This window comes from Chaetodon auriga, chromosome 15 (assembly GCF_051107435.1).
Source record: "Chaetodon auriga isolate fChaAug3 chromosome 15, fChaAug3.hap1, whole genome shotgun sequence".
Lineage (NCBI taxonomy): Eukaryota > Metazoa > Chordata > Actinopteri > Chaetodontiformes > Chaetodontidae > Chaetodon > Chaetodon auriga.
The window spans coordinates 21,488,053-21,515,742 of NC_135088.1; the positions used below are offsets into that span (position 1 = coordinate 21,488,053).

Genomic DNA, 27,690 nt, shown 5'->3' on the forward strand with positions numbered 1-27,690 from the left:
ACATATTATATATAAATACTTTCCCTATGGTATGGTACGAGCATAAAATCATTACATTACCATTTTATACTGCGTAAATTGATGATTGTGTCTAATAACTTTTTTTCTTTTCATTTGTGTCCTTTAATAACAGATAGCTTTGTCATTCTCATGTGATTGGTAACAGAAAACCTCAATCAGGAATATACAAAACATACACACTGACAGATAGCTTGAGAAAAACACAATTACACTCATGTGGATGTGAGCAGCATTAGTTTGACGCCAAAAATAGAGTTTGAACAGCTATGAAATGGAGAGATTAAAAGTTGAAGGCTGTGGCGTAGCAGCTGTGGTGTATTTATAAAGACAGAGGAGGAAGGAGGTAGTTCACTTATGAAGCAAAAACAGAAAAGTTGGGGAGGAGAAAGAGGAGTGAGTGAAAGAGCGCACAGATACAGAGCTACAGATACTGCAGCCGAGGGAGAGGGAAGGACTGAGAGAGTAAACGGATAAACAGACAGAGAGTGAAGGATTTTCAAAACCAGTGGGGTGGAGGAAATGATCTCTTCTGCATCCTTGAAAAAGAGTGAGAGAGGGAGACAGAGGAAACCCTGACATGAGGAGGACTGAGGGGGGTGGCTGAGGGGAGAGAAGAGTGAGGCACTGGGGATATAAAAAAAAGAAATCAAGGAAACTGAAAACGATCCTTGGATGGTTGACAAAATAGGAGATTTGCACTCTTCAAAACATGACTGAATGTAACAGCAACAGCTAGCACTGATTCAGGTCAGTGGTTCCTGTTTGCTCTCTCACGGGGAAGAAAAAAAGAAGCAAAGCAAACAAGGGAAGGTAATGCAGAAGAATGAAGTAACATGGAAAAGGAAAAGAGAACTTGTGTCAGAGCTTGTGCATGCTTCTCTATCAGGCTTCACTGTTGTAGTAAAAAGTTTGGAGTACTTTGAATAGAGGGAGTGGGGAGAGAGGGAGAGGGAGACTCAAACACCAAAAAAGGTCTGGAGTCAGAGCTGAAGAAATTACAGGCATGACAGATGCTGCACACCCGTGGGGAGAGAAGAATAAGGAGAGAGACAAGGAGAGACAGACAGAGAGAGGAAGGGACTGAGACATCATGACAAACAGCACAGAGAAAAAAAGTAAGTGACTATAAACTAGAAGCAGGGAAGAAGAGAGAGCACTGTTAAAAGAGGATGTTTGCACAGAAAAGTCACGCTCCTGCACTGTGATCATGCACAGTGGTTAGACAGAAAAGTCACAAGGGGCAGGGGGTGGGGTTAGATGGTGATCCAGAAAGAGATCCAGAGAGTGAGTGTGGGGGGGTGCAGACCAAAAAAGACAGCGAGGGTCGGCTTAACTGTAAATGTGATTCTCAAGAGACCAGCTGTAAACTGTAAGTCTAGAGGTAGAAGAAGATCCAGCTTGTCTCTCTCTAAATCAAACACACCATGGATGCCAGGGTTACACCAAAACTCTAAAGCAAAAGGACTCCTCAGCCACTGGGTGCCATGTCGACAGGCCCTGGCCTTGATGGACTTGACCTGGCCGAGGGCCCCCGGGCCACGGGACCTGTTGGGCTCCAGACCCTGTTGGACCTTCTGGTAGGCGTTTACCAGGAGTTTTACTCCTCGTCCTTTGCAAGGGAGAAGTATGTGTCTGGTTTCCTGCAATGGGGTGAGTGATTTCCTCTTATTTCTAACTGTGTGCGCGTGTGTGTGTGTGTGTGTGTGTGTGTGTGTGTGTGTGTGTGTTTTCTTTCTTTCTTTTTTCTTGACGTAACTGACATAATAACATGACAAATTATTCATCCTACTACTGACAGTACATGTTCCTTGAAAACCACTTTGTTTGGCATCTGATAAGGATCAATCAAATGACACATTACCCCAAACTCATCGCACATAACACCATGTGTGACTCTGCAAACGAGTCGCAGTCATGTCTGTCCTGGTTTATAAATATAGTACCAACTGCAGGCTGTGGATTTTTAATGGCCTCCTATGGTACAAATGTTCATATTGGCAGCTTATAGTTTACATCCAGTGCCAGTGTGCATGTCTTCTTTATGATCTGACAGCCCCATTGGCAGGATGATATTTGTCTATGGCTTCTAAAACCTTTACACTGTTACACATGTAAAAGTGATTTCTGATTGGACATAGCTATGGTTAAGGATTTGTTAGGTTTGGACAAAGATCAAGGTTTTGAGAATGATCATGGTTTAAAGGAACTGATGTTGACTGATGGTTGGAAACAGGAAATGAACAGCTCTCTCTCGTAGTCTGGTGTTTTGTTGATTCATCCATTCACCCCAACTTCCTCCCTCTGTGGATTTTGTGGCTCTATAACAATGTCACACTACTTACGAGTGATTATTGCTATTCGCTATTGCATGAGAAATCTTCATTAGTTGAACAAAACATCTGTTGTTTGCTATAATGACTGATGTTTTCATTCTTTTGAGGTCTCAGCAACAGCCCTTCTTCTATTAACTATAACTAACTATTAACTCTTTCCCTGTCCTTAACCAAGACTGTTAATGTGGCCTAAGGTATCTGTTGCCTATAGATACTGTTCCTTTTCTACAGTACAGTTTATTTGCCATACCAAGATCTTCCCCTAATCTTAACCATACCAGAGTGGCTATGCACAGACATTCTAGAAGGCAAGGATTTTTGAGAACATTTTGCATTGAATGTAATCTGTCTGGCTGGACAGAGCTGTTCTGAAGATACATCATCTCTAATAGTCTCTTCCATATGGAGGGTTATGATTCATTACTGCCTTTAGGTTACATCAGACCTGCACTTGGGTTTGTGTCACCCAGAAGGCTTCCAGGATTGATTTGAGACAGGCAGATACTCTTAACGTATATTTATTATTATTCCTGAAAACTTTCACTCGAGGTTCAGCCAGCATGAACATAAATCTCCATACTGTGACTTGATGTGTTTCAGCTTTTTCAACCGAAATAGACTGCAGCCTACCAAACAGAGCCAACACTTGTTTAAACCGCTGTCATGATTAAATATTGTGACTGTTTACTGTTGATTGACTCTTTCCCAAGCTGTTGGCAGTCTGCTGTGCTTTGCCTATAAATGGTCAGTAAAGCTTTAGGTTTTATGTTTCCCAGTGCATTTACAGTATTGATGGCATTTGTACCTTGATTTTTGCATTGAAGTGTGATTGTTCAAACACATTTAAAATGTATATAAACATTTGAATTTATCTTCAACAATGAAGTTGACAATTCAGCATAAGTTTAGAACTGTCAGTTGAATGTTTGGCATCATAACTTAGATGCAGTTTGTTTGTCTTGGCTTGTGTTTTTGGTCCTGGAACCAAAATGAACTGTTGTCCTGAAGGGTCGCACAGTTTCTTTACAGTGAGAAGGTTCTGGATTTGAACCTGCCAGCTGACTCAGGCCTTTCTGTGTGAGTTTCCTCTGGGTGCTGACATCCAAAGACAAAGACATGCAATCTAGGTTAAATAGTGACTCTACACTGTCCGAAGGCATGATGGTCATTTGTCTCCAAATATATGTCAACTGGTGACCTGTCCAGGGTGCCATGACCCTCCAAAGGACAAGTGGCTACAGATAAAGGATGAACATGCATTTTCCTACAACCCTCAGGAAACTGAGAACATTAGTGCATGATCACCTGTGTGGCTTTGTGGCTTTGGATCAGCCCTTTATATCTACGGAAGGCCCCCCCCCCTTCCGTAGATATTTCCTTTGTCATATTTTACATTTCGTAATGTGTCAAACATTTTCAATGGGTGACAAGTAGGGTCTGCAGACAGGCCAGTTTAGCACCCAGACTCTGTTACTATGGAGCCATGTTGTTGTAATATGTGCAGGTTGGGGTTTGACATTGTCTTGCTGAAATAATTAAGGCTTTCCCTGAAAATGGTGTTTTCTACTAGACAGCATATGTTGCTCCAAAACCTGTATATATCATTCAGCATTAATGATACCTTCACATATGTGTGGGTCATCCATGCTATGTGCACTAATCCCCCCCATACCATCACCGATGCTGATTTTTCAACTGTTCGCTGATAACAAGCAGGATGGTCCCTCTCCTCTTTAGCACGGAGGAGGTGGCATCCATGATTTCCAAAAAGAAATAAAAATTTTGACTCGTCAGACCACAGGACAGTTTTCCACTTCACATCAGTCCATCTTAAATGAGCTTGGGACCAGGGAAGGTGTTTCTGGATCTGGGTTATATATGGTGTCCTCTCTGCATGCCAGAGTTCCAGCTATTTGTGGATGCAGTGATGAACTGTGTTCATAGACAATAGTTTTTTGAAGTGTTCCTGAGCCCGTACAGTGATGTCCACTATAGAACTGTGTCTGCTTCAAATTTTACTTTCTGAATTTTACAGTGGTGTGATTTTATTGCCTTCTGATCCAATATTTTCAAAGCTTGTTTGTATAGTAACAGTGTTGGTGTCATTGCTGATTTAGGGAGATAAACTGGCAAAGTGTATGATACCTTAGTGTGTGTTTTCATTAGTGTATAATGACTTGAAATAAGTTTTCATTACCTTACACAACATGTCTACAGAGTGAGTGCTCTACCATGGAGTCCACCATGTTGTACCGCCATGTTTCTACGGGAGCCCAGAAATGACAAACCAAACATTGACTAAAGGAAGCACCTTTTGTGGTTTTCGTGACTTTTGTGGCCATCATAGGGGTATTAGGTTGGTTCTGGTCCTTTAAAATTATTATATTTTATCTGTGCTTGCTAAAATAGTTCCAGCAAGAAGTCTCCACGGGACTGCATACAACAGTGTGGAATATGTGCTTTCCTAATGTGTAATGCTGAAGTTCAGTTATCACTGAAATATAAACAATGCATTTATATTTGCTTTCCATGCTGTTACATTGTGAGACTGATTTCTGTAGGAATGTGAAACAAACAGTGGGGATAATTTGTTGTCCAGCAATAATTAAAACATTTCTAGTAAAAATAAACATTTCAAGGTTCTCAAATGAAGACTGTTTTCCTCCAAAATATCATTGAGTCTTGGACTGTTGGTGAGACAAAACCAGCTAGTTCAACATGTCACGGCATTTTATATGATTTGTCAATGAATCCAAAAATAACTGACAGATTGGTCAATAATGAAAAAAAATGTTAGTGTCAGCCCTATTATTGACAATTTATCTGTGAAACCTCAGAGACGGCACTTCAGTGGCATCTTCTCAGCTGTGCTCATGTTTCTAAACTTGACCTCAGTCTAAACCAACAATCTAAATGTGACTAACATTGATAGAAAAGATCTGATGCTTGTATCTGTAAAACACAAAGTTAAGTCAGACTGAAATAAAATAAGACTGTTTGACATACAGAGTACTAAATAGTATGTGTGCCCCGTTGAAACAAAAAGACACAATGCCTACATTATTAATCTCCAGAACAAATTTTGACACAAAAGCACACACAATTTATGAGGTTATGCAGTGTTAAATTATTACTATTAGACTGCACTGACCTAATTAGTTAATTTAAATTGTGTATTTATCTAAACCCACTTTGTGTTCCATTTAAAGACTGACCGACAGACAAGGTCAACATTTTCCATGGATTATAGTGCCATGAAAGCAATAGGCACCACAACCCTAAAATGAGCCTCACAGTGTTGGGCACAGATAAATTCAGAGTCAAGCTGAGTAACCATCCATACCTGCCCCAGTAACCTCTGTGTTATGACCCAGAATGCATTGGGCTTAGGCCACAACAAGGTCATGAAAGGCAATACTCTGTTGACTTTCTGCCATACCTCAGGAATCTCCAGGAGACTTTTCACATGGTGTCGTGTCACTAAGACCTCTATGGCTGGCTTCTGTACAGTCTGATTGTACAGAAAATAAAAGATGTAAGAGGACAACACATTCACTGCTAACATTTTGTTGTGGTTTCAGATGGTGTCTTCTTGCCATGCCAACATTTTTAGTAATCATAGACAGTTGCACACATACATGAGCACACTGAACACACGCTCATAAATGCTGCCCATTGTAGTTCTTCTGGCTGCTTGCCAACATTCTGTGTGTGCATCTGCTGACATGTCATCACCCCTCAACTTTCCCCCCCATCCTTCTTGTTTCCTCCCTCTTTCTATATTATTGACAAAATCCATATATGCATGTGACTGTGTGTGAACCTATTGTAATGTCCAGTAGCCGAGGGGGGGCTATCATGTCTCCCCAGTGATGGGACATTCCAAATTTAACTACACCATGTGTCCAGGCATGAGGATCAAGTGTCAGAGCTGGCTGGCCTTCATCTGTGATGAAGCAGATTTCTGGGTTTAGCTGGACTGCAGAGTAAATCTGCCTCACACAATTGGCAAGGATGAAACATCACAGGCAGGGGAAAATAATGCCTTACAGTTATATGCCTTCTTACTCCTTCCCCCTTCAATGCAGAAACAATGTTGAAGACTTCTGTACAATGTAGTTTAGACCCGATGCACTGCTACAGCTGAGGTTGATGAGAACCAGTTCAAAAAATAAAAATCTTGACTTGATGATGGCACAAGATGAAAAGTTAAGGGGTCACCTAAGTGATTACCATTCATCCTGAGAGGTACATGACTGTCTGAATTAAATTTCATGCAAATTCATCCAGTATTTGTTGAAATATTTCAGTCTTGGCCAAAGCGGTGGACTGACAGACTGACAGACAGGCATTGCCATCAATAGTGAGGTTATTGCAGAGCGCAATTCTCCAGAACATCTTCACATTGCTGTATTTTTTCAACCAGTGGTCCAAAACTCCAGCATTCAGTTCACAGTAATATAAAACAGACAAAAACAGATATCAGTTAGCAAAATTGTTGATTAATTTTCTGTCACTACACTAGCCAATAATTGACAAATGGTTTTGGCACAAGTTCAAACCACAGTATAAGTAAGCACTGCTAGCTTGACATGTGGCACATCAACTAAATGGCTGGCATTCCACACTCTAGCAGCAGTTCTTTGTCACTCTCAGGCTTTTCTCTTCTTCAGATTGTAGAATCGATGCCACTGTTCAGTTTGGTGTTAAATGGGTCCTCTTGTTGTTGTTTTACTGCTATTTCCGTAATTTAGCTTAATGGCTGGCCACACCCAGAGAAAATACTTAGGATCCCCATGCAGATAGTTTTGGTATTTGCTCAAGTTTTAAATGATCTGTTTCAGATTTATGCCTCCATTTATGCCCAGTACAATGAAGATCAATGGAATGTCTTATTGGTGCTGCTCACAGCATTGAAAATTTCAACAGCAACATGTTTTTCCAGAATCATCATCCCCGTTAGATATGACAAGACAGAAGTGAGAAAATGTGTTTGCAATTTAGATGAACCATCCCTTTGATGTGGAAAAAGTTGCACAATGCAGTGCGAGCACTGAAGTGCCCTCTGTGAAGCTCATTGTAGGCCTTGATCAATCAAGTTTTGCTATGACAAGAGGAACTGGTGGATTAAGTGGAAGGCTTTGAGCTGAGCCAGACAGTCGGAGGAGCATTTCATTGAAGATTGTGCTAAACACTGAATTCAACAAACTAGAGGATCTTACAGTCTTCTGTTAAGAAATAAAAATTCTTCAAACTTTTCTCACATTTCTCACAGCTTTCATGTTGCTTTCCTTCCAACCCCTCTATGCCTGGTTTGCTTATGGTCTGGTCACTCCGTACATGGCTTTCCTAACAGGAGAGGTCAGTGATGGGTACAGAGCCAGAGTCAACATTCACAGGAACTGGCAGTGACTCCATCACTGTTTTTCGTCTTTTCCTTGTTATGGCCTCAAAAATATCATCAGTAACAGAAAGTGCCAGCAGAGTTTACAAGTCATCTGTCCAAGTGTATTGGTATGAAACTGGCATTCAAGCAAACATCTTCATTGGCACTGAAAGACCAGTTAATCTACTCAGATAATAATAATAATAACAACAACAACAACAACAACAACAACAACAATAATAATAATAATAATAATGATAATCCTATAGAAATTTATGCATAAAATTGCAGCAGCAGAAGTTTGAGTAGGCAGCCTTTCAGCATGATACAAAAGTGATAGAAATCATTTGTTGTCCACATATGATTTTATGAATGGCCTTTTGGCATCAGTATGTGCCATTATTAGACATTATCACAAGGTGTTCACATCTGTTTCTCACTGTTACATGTCCCCAACTGTCACTTAATGTCTTACTTTACAAAATCTACATGTTGGAGGAGAAAATATGCGAATGAAAGTAAAAATATCAGCAACAAATCCTGTGGAGGGAAATTTCATCTTCCCAGCTAACTGCTCACCAGCATATTTGATTAATTTCTTATTGATGCATCTGGATAGGAGTAATTTCCGTTCATCAGGAGAGGATGCTGGCAGAGGGGTTGGCAGAGCACTTACTGTGGCAGTCTTGAATAAACACAAGCAGGCACACAGGCACAGGATATACACGCATAATGTATACACATACATACACACACAAATGCATGTTCCACAGACTTTGATGTTTTGGAAGGACATAGTTGCAGGAGACATGGGGAACAGGATGGACAGTGATGTCCATTTCCTGCACAGAAACAAAGAGAACTAGAATATTCATTTCCTGAAGAGTGAGAGCTGGAAGATGTTAGCTGTTGCTGCTGCTGCCAGCTGCAGGCAGCAGCAATTCTTCCAATATTTTAGCACCTCCTGCTTACATCCCTCCTTGTGTGTGTGTGTGTGTGTGTGTGTGTGTGTGTGTGTGTGTGTGTGTGTCTGTGTGACAACTGAAAGAACTCAAGTTTTACATTTCTCAACAGTTAAATATGACAAAGGTCTCAATCCACCAATCAGAACAGAGGAGCAAACTGATGGAGGTTTAATCAGCTAATTAACATGAGCAAGCCAGGCAGTTGCTTGGAGCCCCCCGCCACTAGGGGGGCCCCGGCCACTTATTTACAGCAACAATTATTGATAGGCCTGGGCTTTCAGGGACTTCTCTTGGTACCTGGACCTCACTTTGAGAACCACTAATCTATTTTTTCAGTTCAATTGTGCATTTATGTGTGTAAAAACCAAATTTCTGCTGCATGCATGGGTGGGGTGGGGGCCCCAGGGATTTCTTGCCTGGAGTCCCAAGAGACCCTAGCAATGCCACTGAACAAGACACACTCATTCCAAAACTGTATCATAGAACTGTCTACATCTTGAGACCCTGCAGAAAATGCACATGTGAAATTTGTGTAGATAAAGGTTAAAATGACAGAGAAATCACAGTTTCAAAAGTTAGTGTTTTTGCTTCCGATGTGAGAGTTAAAATAATATGGCATCCAATCAGACAGCTGAAGGGCACTCTGGGTGTTTTGAAGCTGAAAATTCAAAAGTGGTAAGTCGTATTGATGCAGTCTCTGGCAGAAGACACATTTTTTATGTTTTGATGTAAAAATTATTTACAAAGAGTGAAATTTGTGCAAGCGATTTCCTGAAGAAAATGCATGTTAGAACTGGAAGTTTTTAGCCCCTGCTCCCAGCTGTGGCTGCTTTATGATGCTGCTAGCTTCAGCCTGCTGGTACAGCAGCAATTTTTCACATCTTTAACACCACTTACTGGTGAAATTGAATCAAATGGTACAGACTTGTTCAGCATACCGATCCCTGTTAGTGTTGGTGCTGCTTTTGTTCAGGGTCATCTAAATGTGGTATGTACCAGGTGGTACATACATCTGAGGTAATCTCTGTATGCAAGAGACAAGGACGAAAAGCAATATTGGATGGCCGTGATCTCTGGGCCCTCTGATGGCACTTTATTCACTACATAGTGAAGATTAGATGAATTATGTGCCAAAAGAACCAAAAAAATGCCTTTACCACAAAAATCCAAAATGACTGAAGAATTTTAGAGGTGCAAATGAGCATGACCTATAATAGTCAAATCAGTGTCATCCAAGGAACACACTGAACATTTTGACAAAGTTTCTAAAAAACAGTACAGAAGTGGATAGACACCAAAAAACATAATAATAATCACAATAATAGTAAACAAGCATGAAGATAACATGACAGCTCTCACACTAACAAGAGAAGGTAGTTTTTGAAGAAATAGTGGTGCAAATACTGGATGTTGAAAAGGTGATGTCAAACCGCATTGCTGGCTTTAAAGGTTGAATAATATCAATAATGTATGGAAGATGTGGAATATTTTAAAGTTTGTTGAAAAGCTTACATTAAACTGAACTGGTGACTTTATATGATGAAGCACCTGCAGGAGTGCAAAGAATATGAACAGAAGTGCCAACATGACATAAAAGCTTTCTTTGACAATGAAACCTGATGTTATTCTACAATTCTGTGGTTGATCAGTGAAGTGTAGGAACACCACAGCAGATTGGAGTCTCTGTTAACAGTGACAAAGAGACAGACCTGCAATTAAGCTTTCCTCCTCCCCGCCATGAAACATTTGTATCTTCACTGTGCTGCATTGCATGCAACTGTTATGGTTTTGGGGTTTGCTTCATGTCTTTATTGCTTTATTTTGACGGTTACTCTACTTGTGTGCCATGTATTGTTTTACTTCTTGTATTTGTGTGTTTTCCTGCATTTGTAATTAGGATAAATTTCACCTGTTCCTTATTGGCTTTCTCTCCTTAGTATATTTTAGTGTCTTTCCCTCACTCCTTGTCAGTTTGTCTTCGTATGTTGTGTGTCAAGCACTCCAACCCTTTCCACTGTTTTCCAGTGTTTTTGGACCATTGCTTTGTTTTTCCTGGACCTTGCCTGTTTTTGTGGAGTGCTTTCTCTGGTTTGACCTTTTCCTTGGCTAAATAACTCCATGCATGTGTGGGTCACTGACTTCCTTAATACCCCAGGTTCAAACCTCAAGTCCAGGTTCCCAGTCTGCCAGCTTTAAGCCAGCTAGCATCCAGCATGCCAACTTCCAGTCTTCACTTCAGCCTGCTAGCATCCATGCCATTAGCAGCCAACTTTCACTCCTGCCTGCTAGCACTAAGCCCACTAACCTCCAGTCAATGAGCAACCAGCCTTGCCTTCAGCAAGCGAGCTCTTAGCCAGCACTCTGAACAATTTAGACTCATGTTTGTGAGCATTCAGCCCTCCTGTCCTGAATCAACTGTTCAGACAGCTAGCAGTCCAGCCAACATCTGCTCCCGGTTTCCAGTCAGAAGTCCAGCCGACACCTACTCTTAGTTCTCAGTCGATGGCCAGGCTGATACCTGCTCCTAGTTCCCAGTCGGTGGTCCAGCTAACATCTGCTCCTGGTTTCCTTATGTGTCATGTATCATTTCACTTCCTGTTTTTGTGTGTTTACCCACCTTTGTGACTGTTGATTAGTTTCACCTGTCCCTCATTAGCCTTTCCTCCGTAGTCAGTCTTTTTCCCTGTACTCCTTGCCAGTTCATCTTAGTACCTTGTATGTTAAGCATTCCAGCCCTTTCCAATGTTTTTGGATCATGGCTTCATTTTTTTTTCCCTAGATGTTGCCCATTTTTGGACTGATGGATTCATGTCTGCTGGTTGGATTTGTTTGCCTGTTTGGACTGCCTTCTCTGCTTCTGACCCTTGTCTGTCCTGACAGTCTACGTTTGGGTCTTGGCCCTTGTTTTTCTGTACCCTGTGTACGCAAGTATGACAAACTATGATGAACTGGCCATGGTCATTGCTTGACCGAGTCCAGGCACTGTATCTCCCTCTTCACATCCTTGCAGTTCTCATGCATTAGTTCCATATTGTTCACTATGTGTTGCTGTGGCTGCTTTGATATACAGTATGTTGGTGTTCAAGATTGCTATCTGCTGTAGCAATGCTGTACCAATTAGGATTGGTATTTAAACAGTCCTCATTATCATGCTGTTCACATTTTGACATCATGAGACCTAGACAACACCTGACAATTGATCCACAGTATGTAGCCACTGTGAGACTTCAAACAGGATGTTCTCAAAGAGAAGTGGCCACTGAGCTTGGGGTGTCACAGAGTGTCATCAGCAGGTTGCAACAGAGATACAGAGAGACTGGAAGAGTCACAGAAAAGCATAGAAGTGGACGTCCTTTGGCCACATCCCACACTGATGACCGCTTCATTGTGAACAGTGCCCTACGGAACCAGTTGATGAATGCCACTCAAGTCCAGGCACATTTAAGGCAGGTGAGAGGCACCCAAATGTCACGTCAGACGATTCAAAACTGTTTACATTAGTGTGGTCTGCGTGCTAGATGACTTGCAAGTGTACCTGACCACACCACCAGGCATAGGTGTCATCGTCTTGCATGGGCCAGGAAGCATTTATGCTGGACCAGGGACCAGTGGGCCTCAGTGCTGTTCTCTGATGAAAGTCGATTCACATTATGCAGAAATGATGGCCGCTAACGATGTTGGAGACGTCAAGGAGAGCGCTATGCATCAGCCACTGTTGTTACCAGACGAGCCTTTGGTGGTGGTGGTGTTACAGTGTGGGCAGGTGTGTCTAGTCAATACAGAACTGCCCTACACTTTGTGAATGGTACAGTGACAAGCCCATACTATCTGAATAACATCATTAATTCAGTCATTATGCCTCTGCATGAACAACACAGGCTTAATTTCATCTTCATGGATGACAATGCTCCAGCTCATCAAGGTTGCATCATTAGGGAATGGCTGCTGGAGACTGGGGCACCTCAATTCATGTCATAGTAGACAAAATCCAAATGGCACCAAGCCAAAGTGAATGTGAAATCCTAAATCAAACCAATGAACAGGAAAAACTCCAGAAGAAATTAAAAGTGCTAAGGCTGCCATTACAAGAAAAAGATAAGGCAATGCACAGCCTAATGAACACAAGCATAAAACCCCCTGCAAGATCCAAGACTCCAGGAAAGAATATGTCTGTAGCACCCCCTAATGGCTGCATGCTGTGCAAAGGTTTTATGATATGAGGCAGATTGGTGAGCCAAGCCATCACACCAGACCTGCAGTTACAGAGTTACCTTGAAGGGAAAGGCAAACTTAGGCTTCGCAGAATTCTCAGCTCTCATTACCAGGGAAAAAGTGCCACAGAGTGAGAAGAACGACTCAATGGTCCAGACCAAAAAAAAGGAGATGACAAAAAGAAACATGCTGCTCCATCATGAGTAACTAATGTGAATACAGTTCAGTCAAGTAAAGTTCAAGTGGAAAAGAAAAGCACCACCCAGAAAAGCACATCCACTCTGCTCTTTGATCTGCTGTCTGAAACGAAAGAAATACACTCTGACATGGATGGTGCAGTTGAAAGTTGCTGCTGAGGTCTCCCAAGTCAGGGAAATCATCCACAGTATCCCCCTCCAAATAGTAAATGTGACGTCTGCTTAATGTTTTCACCCTGCAATCTCACCTTATAAGAATGAATCAAAAGCCATGCCATTGTACCACCAGCATTCACCATCAGCAGTGCAGGAATACCAAGTGGCATTTGGCCCAGTGATTCAACAATAGTTTGTTCCACAGCGATACCACTCAGTACCATGCCACCACCCAAGACTAGCAGAACCCACTAGGAAGAGCCCTGCAAACAAAGAGAAGTTCCTTCCATGGAACACAGAGCAACAAGAAACATAGGCAGTGCCTTCCCTGCACACAAAAGACACTAAGTCATCCACATATTCAGGTATTAAGAACAAGCAGCACAGTCATGTCACAAGTTAGTCACTACAGAGGAAACACCAACTGTAAGTGAGTTAGTAGGGAAGAAGTGTCTCATCAGGTGTTTCCTGCACAAACAGAAGATTCAGGCTCTTTGGGATATGGACTGACAAATTTATGCTAAAGATGAGGTATGGAAAGAAAGCAATTTTCCTGATTTTCCACTGAGAGCTACAGCTGAGCTAGTTGACCCACTTGGCCAATTACAAATTGAAGTGACCAGTGGCACATAAATGGCACACAAGTGTCTTTCAAGCTTACTGGTAATGATGATGAGCTGCTTATACCGATGCAAGTGCTTAAAGGAAACCAACAACAATGTCCTGTTATTGGTTTTCATGTCACTGAACACCTTATGAAGGCAGCCTGTGAAGGCTGTTATAATGGCTTTTCCTCATCTATGCCTAATGTGAGGATAGCAAATGGCAGGGTCAGTGAACCTAAATGTAGCTCAATCCAAACTGAGTGTCAAGTACAGGCCGCACCCTTCAAAGAGGATAAGGGTCTGAAATTTGAGCCCCATGAGCACCCACACTGGCCTAAATGACAAGAGTTTTGCAATACCTTTGCGTAAGCAAAGGCAGGCATAACAGCAAATATCTTTGTGCAAAATCCTACAAGACATGACAATACACCAAAAGCGAGGACCGTTGTTTGAACTGTACAGTCAGTCAGGTCACTGTATCCTGCTAACATATTTAAAACAGATCACCTGCCAACTTCGTCTATCCATCATGTCCAGCTGATGGACATTGAATGGATAGCCAATACTGTTTCAGTAAGGGCCCTGAGAAACAAACAGCCCGGTAGTGTTGGTGAATTAAGAGCAGTCTTGGGACTGTTGAGTTATTCCCGGCACTATATGACAGATTTTTCATGTATTGCAGCCTCTTACATGAGCGCCAGGAGACACACAAAACACAACACACTGCTACACAAAACAGGAAGTTGCAAACAAGATGAAACAGCGGATGAATTCCATCCTACACACCCCTTGAGTCAACTGAGGTGCACAGTCAGTATAGGAACAGTTGATAGACTGTCTCATTCAGCATCCTGTTCTAGTTTTCCCTGAGTTTTCACCACCCTTTATCCTCCATTCTGATGTGTTCAACCAAGGACTAGGTACCATATTGTAGTAAAAGCAGAAGTGATTGCTTAAAGGTCCCATACTTTAACTGGAGCAAAGAAAAATTACCAGATGCATTTGGCCAAGTTAAAGTTTCTACAGATTACAGAGAAATTTCATGCTTATCAGGTTGTCAGAATCAGATTGATGGTGACTGTGAGTGGCAAATGCACAAGCCAAAAACTGTGTCAATGCATCATAAATTGCCAGTCCGTAGATGTTTTGGTGTCAGAGGGTTAGTGACACTACTCATCAGGGTGACGGCTTATGGAAAGAAACTGTTTTTGTGTCTGGTTGTTTTGGCGTTCAGTGATCTGTAGCACCTACCAGACAGAAGAAGTTGGAACAGGTTCTGTCCAGGATATGAAGGGTCTGCAGTGATGCCATTTTCTGCCCGTTTTCTCAGTCTGGAGGAATGTAAGTTCTGAATGGAGGGCAGGATGGCATTGTAGTCCGTTGCAGTGTGTTCTCGTCATGTTTGGTAGCAGATCCAAACCAGACGATGATGTACATAGAACAGACGGGATTATTCTTGTGTAGAATTGGATCCGCAACTGTTGAGGCAGGTTGAACTTCCTTAGCTGATGCATGAAATACATCCTTTGTTGTGCCTTTTTGATAATTGGGGCTATGTTTGGAGTCCACCATAAGTCCCGGGAGATAGTGGATCCTACAAACCTGAAGGTTTCCACAGTGGAAACAGTGTAGTCAAGGACAGTGATTGGGGCAGTGTTGAGGGGCAACTTCTGAAGTCCTCTGTCAGCTTAAAGAGTGCACTGGCTTGCTTCCTCCTGTGTCTCTTGCAAAATCCCATGCAGAGCTGCTGCTGCTCCAACAAGGAGCAAGCCATTAGATGTGGAAACATTCATGAAAGAGTATTTAGAGGGAATGCCATGTGATATGATTGGAGCAGTTACACAAGCAGTGGAAAAACAGAATGAATCTAGTGTGTCATGGTCCAGACAAATGTGCAGCAGTAGCTGTAGACAGATTCCTCATTCCACAAACAATAAGACAAATCAAGCATGTCCGGAGGAATGATCTCACTATTGGATCAGTGTTTAAGTACAAGCTAGAAGAAAAAAAACCCATCAGGTCCAGAACTAAAACACCTCAGTTAACAAATCACATTTCTTCTTAGAGAGTGGGACCAGCTCGAGATAAATGAGAGTGGAGTGTTACACAGGGAAACTGCTAGCAGGAAACAGCTGGTTCTTCCAGAAAAACATAAAAGTACAATGTTAAAGGAACTCCATGACAAAATGAGTCACATACCATTACAGTTATTACGGTTTTCTCAGTGCAGGACATGTGATTTCATTTTCGGTTGTAGATGTGCATTAGAACTGGTCACTGTTAAGACAATGTAACCAGTGATAGAAGAAGCAGAATGCAGATAGGTGAAGCAGATCCTTGTCTTTATGTCTTTAACTGTTCATTGATCTGATGGTAGTGCCTTGGGGCTGCAGTAGGCGCTCCTCTTCCTTACTCAATACAGATGAATGCAGGTGACAGCTGTGTGTTGTTTTCCCTAATTAGTATTCCCCTTGTCACACAACACAGCCCACTCAGCACCCCTACTTCCACATCTATATGATCTTGTTGTTCTCGTTTTTCTTCTTGTTCTTCTTCTTGTTCTTCTTCATTTCAGTTCCAACATTGGTAATAAAGGAATGTTTTTCACTGGGTTGCCCATATTTACATAGCCTCCATGAAACAATACAGTAAGATCATACAGGGTAAAGAATTTCAGAACTTTGTAATGTCACCACATCAGACCCTTGTCAATTACATCTGCCATCCCATAATTTCATTGCCGAGTGTAAGTGCAGTCTGATTTTCTTAGCACCAAGTCCTCATGAATTCTCTTTCATATCCTTCCTTGCCTCGTGACATTTTCCATGGAAGTCCAGGAAAAGTGTCTATGAAAAGACATAGGATATTCTTTTTTACTTATTTGACCACAATGGTCCTTATGTTTGCTTGCAGTCTGTTTCCTGTTTTATTTTGAAAGTTCACTCCTAGCATGTCATGCCTTACTTCCTGCCTTTGTCTCGTTCTCACCTTTGCTGATCAGTTTCACCCGTTATTTATCAGTCCTCTCTCTCTTATGTGTTATGTCTGTGCTTTTCTCTACCTCCTCGCCATTTCATCTGAGTACCTGTGTCTAGCATTCCAGCCTTCACCATGTTTTTGCTCCTGGTAAATATTCTGGTGTTTATTCTCCCAATGATATTGGATTTTGCTTTCCTCAAAAGTTGCCTGCTTTATTGGACTTTGATTCTTGTCTGCTCCCTGTTGGACTTTTATGCCTGTTTGGACTGCCTTATCTGATTTTGACCCTCACCTGTCCCACCACTGTAAGCCCTGTATGCACAAGCGTCACAGTACGAACTACCAACAGTGGACCCAGCAGGGTCATAAAGCAGACAGTTTATGACCTGATCTCTGACCTCCTGTGGATAAAGGCCGTTTGAAGAAAGGTTTCTTGTAAGGAACACAGAAAGACAGCTCTGTCTTTGTGGGAAAGTAACATCAAAGCCTTGGCTAAGAAACTGCATACCTGTGGGTCATGGACTTTCTTGATAGCCAGTTTGCGTTCAGCAGTAGAAATTGCAAGTTGTAGATTTAGGGGAGTTGTGCAGTGGAATCATTTCTCTCCACGAAAGCTGTTTCCCCCTCCTTCTAGTCTTTATACTAAGCTAATTGCCTGTTGAATTAGCTTCATATTTAGTGTACAGACATGACAGTGGCATCAACCCTGTCATCTCTTCAAATAACTTTATTTTGCTGAGAGGAATTAGAGGATGTACACTCACTTCCAGCTATTGGATCAGTATTTATATTGAATAGCAGAATTTGTCTTGCATTAAATTACCCTCATGGCACCTGAAAGAGAAAAAGTGATACCAGGAGTTCTTGACTTGTGTACAGTGACAATAATATGCTTCATACACACAAGTTCACATAACCAGGTTCTGTTACACAAATAATGCTCTCTCTTCTCTCCTCCAATCACAGCTGAGCCCCTGGTGAAGCAAGTGAAGAGGACTCGCATCAAAAGAGAAGACTTTCACATTCTGAAGGTGATTGGCCGAGGCACATTCAGTGAGGTGAGCTGGTCTGGAACAGGGATTATACTTTTTCAGGCATTTTAAATCAGCATGATCTGACTAAGTATTGATTAGAATTGATTCCAGGATAATATGAATTACTTATTTAGATTATTTTACACTTTCATACACTGCACTTTCATTTTCATATATTCTTTTTCTTTAAACAATTTTGTTAATAATTTGTCACTGGACTCAAAAGCATTTGTGGTGCACATATTTTAAAAAAATCTTTTTGATGATCCTCACCTCTCTTAACATCAACAGTGCTAGCGGTGTACATTTATTTGGAATAATCATTGTCTCCTCTTAGTTTAAATAGTCATCATTATCCTACGTATCACAGATTCAGTTTTACCAGAATTTCTTTTGTAAAGATTTTTAGATTCAAGCTTGGAGTTGTGTCATTGCTACCCACTGCAATGCTGTACAATGACTCCCCTCCCCTGACTTTGCACATTTAACTTTAATTTGCACTGTGAGAAGCTCTATCTTATCATAATTCTATTATTCTAATTTCTTTTTTTTAATCCAGTAGGGTAGTTTCTGTGTACATGTGTATATACAGTACATCAGCCTTATAACAACACTAAAATATCTCAATGAAATAAAAACAGAAAGAACATATATCTCTGCTTTTTATATACAGTACCGTATGATTGTATAAACACTGTCACCCCATCCTATCAAACCGCTTTAGATTACTTAGTTTTTAATTACTTGTTGCTGACTTATAATGGATGGATGTAAGTCTTGAGTAATGCATGCAGCCCTTTTGTGTGGGCATGCTTCATGTGGTTATTGTGGTTTTAATATCTTGGCACTGTTGCAGGTTGCTGTGGCAAGGATACGAAGCACACAACAGGTGTATGCTCTGAAGATAATGAATAAGTGGGACATGCTGAGGAGAGGAGAGGTATACACACAAACACAAACCTACACTCACATTCACAAGACTACGGCTATGGCCCGTGTTCTTACTGTACATGGAAGAAAAGATGGAAGAAAAAAGGAAACAAAGCCAAACTGAAGCATGTGTTTTTTGATTTAAACTGGACGTCCCTCAGTGGTTTGTAGCTCAGAGGGACACTTACCTGTGCCATCAGCCTTTCTTACTTTTCTGTTTTTTGATCCAGCTGTCTTTGTGTCTTGTGGCTTAAATAGACTGCATGTTACCAGGAGGAGAGGGAGGTTTTATTGAGAGGTGACAGACGCTGGATTACAGAGTTGCACTATGCCTTTCAGGATGACAACTATCTGGTACGTACAAATCAATTATATCAAGCTTTGGACAAATATCCTGAAAAAAAAAAAAAATCCTGCTAGTCTATTGCATATGTTGTATTAAACGTAAATCCCACGGCAAAATGCATCCACCTGTTCCTCCCTCAGTACCTGGTGATGGATTACTATGTAGGGGGGGACCTGTTGACCCTGCTCAGTAAGTTCGGAGACCGGATCCCGGAAGATATGGCTCAGTTCTACCTGGCTGAGATGGTCATGGCCATTGACTCTGTCCACAGGCTGGGTTATGTACACAGGTAAACCATTCTCTTTTAAAATGGTGCTTGTTTTAATTTACAGTTTTTTGAGTGTGGTCACATACAGTTCTCAAAGAAATCATAACTAAAGTATTAACATTGTTTTTCACATGGTTTAAATATTGCTGTTCTGAGTAATAAGCCCAACATAACCCATAAAACACATTTCCAGGCTTTCCTGGAACTGTAAGATGAAGTAGATAACAACACTGCGAACAACCTATGACATGCTGTTTTTGATGAATGAAATCTGAAATCCTCTCTATGTGAAGCCTCCTCTACCCCATTTCTTACTCAGAGACATCAAACCTGACAACATCCTACTAACAGCTGATGGACACATCAGACTAGGGGACTTTGGCTCCTGTATGAGGGTCCAAGAGGATGGGATGGTGAGCTGACACTGAGGAGTTTCATGAAGAGAGACTCTTTGAGAGAAAACATGTGACATCAAATCATGGTTTAAACATTTTTCCATGTTAATGACAGTTTCACAACACAAATGTTAGAAACGCAGGTCATGACCTTTAGATACGCTTTTTTAAAATCTCCATCACCCTACTGATGTCATTACAGGTTCATTCGTCTGTAGCGGTCGGGACACCCGACTATTTGTCTCCAGAGATTTTGAGAGCAGTAGACGGAGGTGGACATTATGGTCCTGAATGTGACTGGTGGGCTCTGGGTATTTGTGCCTATGAGATGCTGCTGGGGACCACTCCCTTCTATGCAGAGTCCATCGCTGAAACATACGCAAAGATCATCCGCTTTCAGGTACACAAACAGACTGACATTGTCAGCTTATTTAAACTGAAAATCACCCAACAATGCTTTTCAGATTAAAGCATAACATCAGACACACAACCATGAGACCTCACTTTTATGCTTGTGTGGTGATGGTGATAACACTACGAACACTCAAACTGGTACAGCCAGCAGCAGTAATACTAATAGCGGTATCCATAGTAAATAAATAAACACCGGCCATTTAAAGATTTTTTTTTTTTTTTTTTTTTTCATCCCAAGGAATATTTTGAGTTCCCCTCTTCTGGCCCTGAGATTTCAGACAGGGCTCGCTCCTTCATCACTGGCCTTATCTGTGAGAGGGAGGTCCGTCTAGGGAGGAAAGGCTTCAGTGATTTCAGGAACCATCCATTCTTCTGTGGACTAGACTGGGGTTCCCTGGATAAACTCCCTGCCCCCTTCCAGCCTGAAGTATCTAATCCCACTGACACCTCCAATTTTGACATTCTGGATGACTGTCTCAGTGAAATGGTATTCTCTTTTGAAAATGTTTCTCTTCTTATCACATACTTACAGTAGAACCTATGTTGTGTCTGAAAGAAAATTCACACTTGTACGTATTTACTGTGAACAACTTGGCTAACGCAAGAAACTTTTCTATGCAAGAAACCCCACATTATTTTATGTATTTTTAAGACTGATGTAATAGTGATGTAAGTAATGATCCAAATTGCACATATTTGTTGTTGTTAATTAAATAAGCTGACAGAGTTAGCAATCATGACAAAACACCTTTACAAACTTCATGCCATCAAGCTGGGTCATAGTGTGGGTTCAAGCAAAATGTATGTAATTTCTAACAAAATAACACCAGCTGGTGGCTGTTGGTTTCTCTTGCGTTCTGCAGGAGATGCTATCTGATGTATTGGACAGAGCTCCCGTAGGAATACACTTGGCTTTTGTTGGATACTCTTACACCGCTACCAGGTGAACTTAAATTCATGATTAGCATTTATGTCCCTTCATGTCCCTTTAAATTGAGTCTTCCTAACGATTGATCGATTGGTCTCCCTTTTATAGCCAGACAGGTGCCATCGACCGCAGTCAGGACATCATGATGCAGATTGACCACACAAGGCTCAGGAACTGTGATAGTTTTTACACACCAGAGAAACTGGTGAGATATCATCAGAACTTCCATTTGTCTGTTTGCATCAGTTACTTCATAATCTCATTTGCGGCATTTAAAAGACAGAGATGTATTTTCATCAATGTCAACAAATTATCTTCAGCGTATTTACCTTCTACTGGGCCTGGCCCTGTGGTTTGACTTCAGAGCCAGCTGTGGAAGCTCACAGACACTTTACCAGGTGACATGCCTGCACTGCTGGAGCTCCCACTCACTCTGGAGCAAGGTCCAACATCCACCCACACCACCACCAAGGAAGAGGAGACTGACCAAATATCAAGACTCAATAAAGACTTGCAAAGGTAACAATTGATACTAGTACCATTTCTGGATTGGATTGGTTATCCATGTTGATCATTGGGTAGACTGGCCAATGCTGAGTGCCAATTCTGTTTAATCAGTATCTCTCATATTACAGTAGGTTTTATTCATTGAGTTTCTTTGAATGGTAAGCCTTAAGATGCTCAGTTTTGTATGGAAACATTGCTTTTGTTGGGTCCTCCAAGGGGAGAATGTGGCTTTTTCCTTATTTCCTTCATTGAGTCTGAATAATCTCCACACCACAGACATTTTCACTCTCACAGCAAAAGATGATTATTGTTTCACAGCATAAGAGCTTTCAGCTATCAGGGAAAGGTATTCCATACAAGAAAAAAAAGGCAGATTTCCAGGGAGAAACTCTGGAATCACACGTAAAACAATTTTCATGTCAGTTTCATAATTTTCAAACAATGGCTTGTTTAACTGACCTGCAATCCTCAGGTAGGCTTTGCAAAGCCTCTGGGCTCTTGACTGCCAAGACTGCCTCAGGTGACTAACCTTGACATTGTGTTACAATAAAATGTTAGAATCAAATTTAGAATTACATAAAGAACAACTGCTAAAACAGAAGTGACATGCACTTATTTCCTAAAACTGATTCAAAGCCTTAACATCTTGTGAGAAGTTGCTGAGGCAGGGGCATAATACAGTGCAGTAGACTACAGACTTAAAACTGGGATAATTACCACATTTACTGGATTTGAGTGCATGAGAAATTGCTTACTGTTTGAAAAATTCATCAAATGTGAAAGTCCAGTTATAGATGAATTATATTTTGAAGTGGATTTATCCTTCAAATGAAGATAAGCATCCATCGCAATGACATTACATCACCCAGCTTCACTGAACTTGAAGAAATAAAAAAAGCATTAAAAGGATTTGATGAAAGTCAGTCTTTCCTTTTTTATCCACCAGACGGTTACAAGATGCAGAGAGGAGATATTGTGAGCTGGAGAAAGAAATGGCGCAATTGAAGGGGGAGATGAAGAACTGGAGAGCTCCCAAAGAGCCAGGCAAGGGATCAACACCACTGCTTCCTCATTACTCATTAATCATCTGTTTCACTTTATATTGTATGGCACCATTGGAGCCAATGTCATTTTGACACAGTTAAGACCATAGAATGGCATTCATTATATGGCAAAGGTTCCTATTGATGTTATAGTAAAACCAAACACAAACTACCAAATATCCATGCAACCATGGATGAAAAGCAATGAAATCCACAGGGGAACATGAAAGGCCATATGACAGCAGAGGTGTGGCTTTTGTGTTCATCTCTAATATAATCCATTGGTTTAAGAAATCTCCTCAGGCTGTTTTCAGAATGCCAGGTATTTCAGTAACACTATCTAATCAGTAACAACATCTAGACTGTTAAGTATCACATAGACATTGTGTGGATCTCTGAGTGATACTCTGAAATCCTGAGTCTTTTAAGAACATAAATGTGAGGTGGAATGTAGTTCTCTGAACATGGTGTTGAGTACCTGCTCTGAGAAGGCTATATGGGAACTTGGATGTACATTTCAATAAATCAATACAGGGTCATGATCTTTTATGATCCTTTATGATCTCGTGTTGAGGGTCTTCCTGCTGCTGGACTGGTGGATGAAAATGTTATGTATAATGATCACATCTCCTGTCGTTGCAAAAGCATGTGGACAAAAACATGTTCTTCGCTCAGCCAACGGCTTCCTTTACTTCAGACACTGCCTTCTTCATCACTTCTTCTCTCTCTCCTTTCACATTCACTCAGCCATTCCTTTCATCACTGCAAATATGTACTGTTTTGAGTTCTGTTCTTTTTCTTTGTGTTATTACAAATCTGGCTGGCCAGCAGTGCACCCAAAGGCTGAATGCCTGCAGCAGCACTGCAGCACATCATGGGCTCTGATGTTCCTCTTTCTCCTCCAATCACAGAGCTGAGTATCTGCCCAGCATCTCTTGCTCTGCCTGCCCACTGTGTGGATGCACCAGGGGATGTAAGCCTATCTTTAATCCACTTTCATATTCTCTTTCTCTGTCTGACATGGAAAAGAAGAATTCCTGTAAAACACCATGTAACCTATTTTATTCTCTAATTTATTTTTTAGAAGCTTCGCAGTTGTGTGAGTAACTAAGACTTCCTAATGGGCAAACAGAAAGTTGTTTTTATTAGGTGAAATGTGTACAGCTGGCCAAGCTCTTATTCAATAAGCCAACCTCAATTCATGTTTCTACAAAGCTGCTGTTGACTTGTGTGTGTTACAGAGGGAGAGATCGCCCACAGCTTGCCATTACCCACTGGTGATACCTCTCCACCGCCACCTGGTCCTGTTCCACAGGGTATCATAATCAGTCATTTCGGATTAGACTGGTGTGGAGTTTTGAATGCAACACTCACATTTTTGTTTCATTTATGTGTTTTGTAGCTATATGTCAGAGATTATTTAATCATCAGTGGTAGAAGTATTCACTTCTTTTACCTTCTTAAAGTAAAATCTTAATCTGAAAATTGGCAGGTAAAGAGAGCTGTCTTATACATGGAATTGGTGAAAAAGTGCAATATTAATTGAAATTTGGCATTGGTACTCAAGTACAATACTTAATTAAGTAAATGTCCCTTGACCCTACCTGTCTGAGCATGCAACACAACTCCTAGTACAAGCGCTGGTACTATCACCCCTCGACTATTGTAATTCCTTACTAGCAGGGCTCCCAGCATGCTTGTTAAAATCCATGCAGATGATCCAGAATGCAGTGGTGTGTCTGGACTTCAATGAGCCCAAACGAGCGCATGTCAATCCGCTGTTCATATCCCTCCACTGGCTCCCAGTTGTTGCCCACATCAAGTATAAGTCCTTGATGCTCACCTGACACCAAAACTGCTCCGACCTACCTGAACTCCCTCATTCAGGTTTATGCTCCCTAACGCTCACTACGCTCTGCCCAGGAACGCCGCCTGGTGTCGCCAACTCAAAAAGGCCCTAAGTCTCTAGCTAGACTCTTTCTGTGGTTCCCTGGTGGTGGAACGAGTTACCAAACTCTATTCATTCTTCAGTCCCTCTCGATCCTTAGAAAAAGAACACCTTCTTTCTTAAAAAAAAAAATGCTCTCTCTTCACTCTATACACTCTATGCATTACTTCGTAGCACTGCCTTGTAACACCTATGTCCAGTTGGACCAGAAATTTGTGTTAGGGCACTTACCCTTGTTGTTCTCTCCTGTCTAGAACCTTGCCTGTGATGCATGAAAATCTCATATGTATGTAGCTTTGGATACAAGCATCTGCCAAATGATAAATTGTTATTGTAAAAATTTACCTAATTACATTTTACCACTGGTCATTATTATTATTTATCTGAGCATTCAAAAAACAACAAGTTACCTACATGTAAAGACATTAATCCACATAGATAGAGATATCTGAAAATGACAGGAAGACATTTGAGCATTTAATAGCGTTTCACTTTGGCTGATTAGGCCACCACTCAGGAGTGTGTGTAGGTGTGTGCACATTTATAATGGAGTTTGGTGACCAGACAATTCTCAGCATAGTCCATCAGAAACTAAAATAAAATATACTGACACTGCTGTTCGTACAAATACTAAATATTTTTCTGTGTGTGTATATATATATATATATATATATATATATATCTCATGGTAGAAAAGTCTCTGAAACTTAAAGGCCAAAATCAACTCAATGTTTTGTTTTGTTTTTGTTTTTTTGTTTTTTTTTATCCTCCAGGTTCGCCTGCCACAGGTGAGGTGTGAGTCATACCTGCTGGTGTGTGCAGAAGGTGGGGAGCTCCAAGCCTGGGAAAGACACTGGTATACTGAGCTCTCCTAAATGAACCTCAAGGTGGCGCATGCTGACTTCTCCTACTATAACAGGACAAAGGACTGAGCCCCTGCTCTACGCTCACTCGCTGCCACAAGCCTCAGTCTCCTGAACTTCCCAAGATGAAGGAAAAGCAGGACCAAGACACTTCTGATGAGAGCTTCTGAGAGTGTCATCACTGTATGAGATTTTCAAAATTATGAGGAAGGCAGGTTAGACTGCTGGGAGCTACAGAAGAAATGATGAGGACATCTTCTGATTACTACCTTGTCCACTTACTAGACTGAATGTCACCATGGAGATGCACTGAGTTCAGAACTTGCACTGTGTGACAATGACAATGATATCTGAGTAACGCAGAGAGGGGCAAGAAAAATCGCTCTATGAGCATATACTACTATCTTCAGGCATTTCAGCCCATATAGGTGCACGTGTTACAGTGAACATGATTCCTCTTTACCATTTCTCTGTGCCGTGTATCTGCACCCAGGGTGGTTTGTACTTTTTTTGCACTACTATAGGCATGTTTTTGCAGTGCCTGTGTTCAAAAGGTTACTCATAATTACTAAGATATCTGTACAGTATATTAACTTATGCCATGCCACCACAGGCTCTTACAGTGTGACAGGTGTGCTGCATAAATTAAGTCAAGCATGAAGTATAGTGATAGAGAGAACACCAAAGTCACACTTTACTGAGCTGATTAACATCAATCCTCATTCATGTATGTGTGTGTTGCAGCTTTCTTCAACATAAGGTTGAGGTTGAAAAAGAAAATGCAAGTGTCTCTGGATAACATACCTGTAGGTAGAATTGGAGGGTAGGAAGAGGATGTGGTTTCTTCACTTGACAATGCACATTTATGGTTTACTGAATTAGATAAAACATTTTGTGAAAGCAGACATTGCACTCGTGTTGCATTTGCACTCTGTTGTATAATTAATCAGTTACTTTTGCTCTATGTATTGTAAGACTCAACAAAACTCATCATTGACAGAAATGTAAAACATCACTTCTAATACAAAGGAGAATTTTTGCTGGGGACTCCACACAGTTGGTGAGAACAGCAACCCCTGAAGTGCTCATGGTCTGGGGTCTGGGGGTCATGGGGTTTCAGTCTGCTGTATTGCTTTGGTTTGTCTTGGTTTGTGCTCAACATGCATAAGAGAAATCAAAGAAATGTATTGAGAAAGTGCTTCAATAAACAGATCAGATGAAGTGTTTTGAGAATGAAAATTGAGTTGCACATTTAACATACCCTAGCACAGATGGAAAGGAAGACTATAAGGAGGGAAATAAAAGGAAAAAGAATGGCTGATACAGTGGAATGTAAAGTAGAGTGTAACATGTAGGGGCGGATCTGCAGCGGTGGTATGGGGTGGCAGCTGCAACCCCTTAAAAATTGCCACCCCAGCTGCTGACCCAGGCTTAGAAACAAACAGCCTTCCAACAGTGTGGTGCCAGGAGCCGCAAGAGCCATTGTTAGCTACAAACCATAAGTACCAGTGAATATTTGAGTTCATTCAGGTTTAGCGTACTCTTCAACAAAACAAACCTGCCACTATCCATCTATGGCTGTATTTTTAGTGGTGGAAGTTGACAACCCTACAAACAGAAAAAAGTGGTGCAGTTACCCACAAGACTTCCGTCCTTAAAGGGGAAGCTGGGCTAGTAAAACCTAACCCTCATCCCAAATTAGTGGTGGTGGTGGTGGTTGATGACTCTGCTGAAGACTGATTGGCTGATGAGGATGACGAAATGATGAAGCCGATGAATCTGCAAAGATTGTCCAGTGATTGGAGATGGAGGGGTCCACATAACAACAGCATGATCATACTAAGGCAGAAAGAGAATCATATTTGAAAAAGGCAGCAATGAGATGATAGGCTAATGATGAAAGTGTGCCACTGTGCTATTGGATTGATGTGACCAGCTGATGAGAACAGCTGATATCTCAATGACAGCCACTGTGCAATAATGACATGCTGCTGGCTTTGTGATGATGAAAAAAGTGTGTGATTGGTCTCGCTGCTTGTTAAAACAGAATGAAACAAGTTGAAGTGACTTTGTTCACTTTTGTAAAGTCTGAAACCCCACTTGTTGCTGCTCGCAACTTTCATTTTGGCTGACTGAGCTGCTTCCTTCTGTTGAACAATA

At 41.3% G+C, this 27,690-nt stretch overlaps 1 protein-coding gene across 3 annotated transcripts; it reads left to right on the forward strand.

The window, feature by feature from the left end:
• Positions 1-977: 977 nt before the first annotated feature.
• dmpk (DM1 protein kinase) lies at positions 978-27,690 on the forward strand. 3 transcript variants are annotated; one of them, XM_076750378.1, is made up of 16 exons: positions 978-1,671; positions 17,821-17,912; positions 18,745-18,828; positions 19,077-19,172; positions 19,305-19,453; positions 19,752-19,845; positions 20,030-20,227; positions 20,480-20,728; positions 21,105-21,184; positions 21,278-21,374; positions 21,534-21,688; positions 22,623-22,720; positions 23,631-23,692; positions 23,804-23,818; positions 23,961-24,035; positions 25,441-27,690. In XM_076750378.1, the coding sequence occupies exons 1-16, from the start codon at positions 1,506-1,508 to the stop codon at positions 25,540-25,542; spliced, it is 1,812 nt and encodes a 603-aa protein (XP_076606493.1). In that variant the 5' UTR covers positions 978-1,505; the 3' UTR covers positions 25,543-27,690. The 3 variants fall into 3 exon arrangements, with proteins under 3 accessions (XP_076606493.1, XP_076606495.1, XP_076606494.1); XM_076750380.1 differs by having other exon boundaries at positions 23,961-24,066; positions 25,441-25,484; XM_076750379.1 differs by lacking the exon at positions 23,804-23,818.

Bases quoted from the DNA above. Each gene is read 5' to 3' on its own strand.
- dmpk (XM_076750378.1), top strand. From the start codon at position 1,506: ATGTCGACAGGCCCTGGCCTTGATGGACTTGACCTGGCCGAGGGCCCC. The intron at 1,672-17,820 runs GTGAGTGATTTC...CTCCAATCACAG, and splicing joins GTCTGGTTTCCTGCAATGGG to CTGAGCCCCTGGTGAAGCAA. The intron at 20,729-21,104 runs GTATTCTCTTTT...TGCGTTCTGCAG, and splicing joins ATGACTGTCTCAGTGAAATG to GAGATGCTATCTGATGTATT.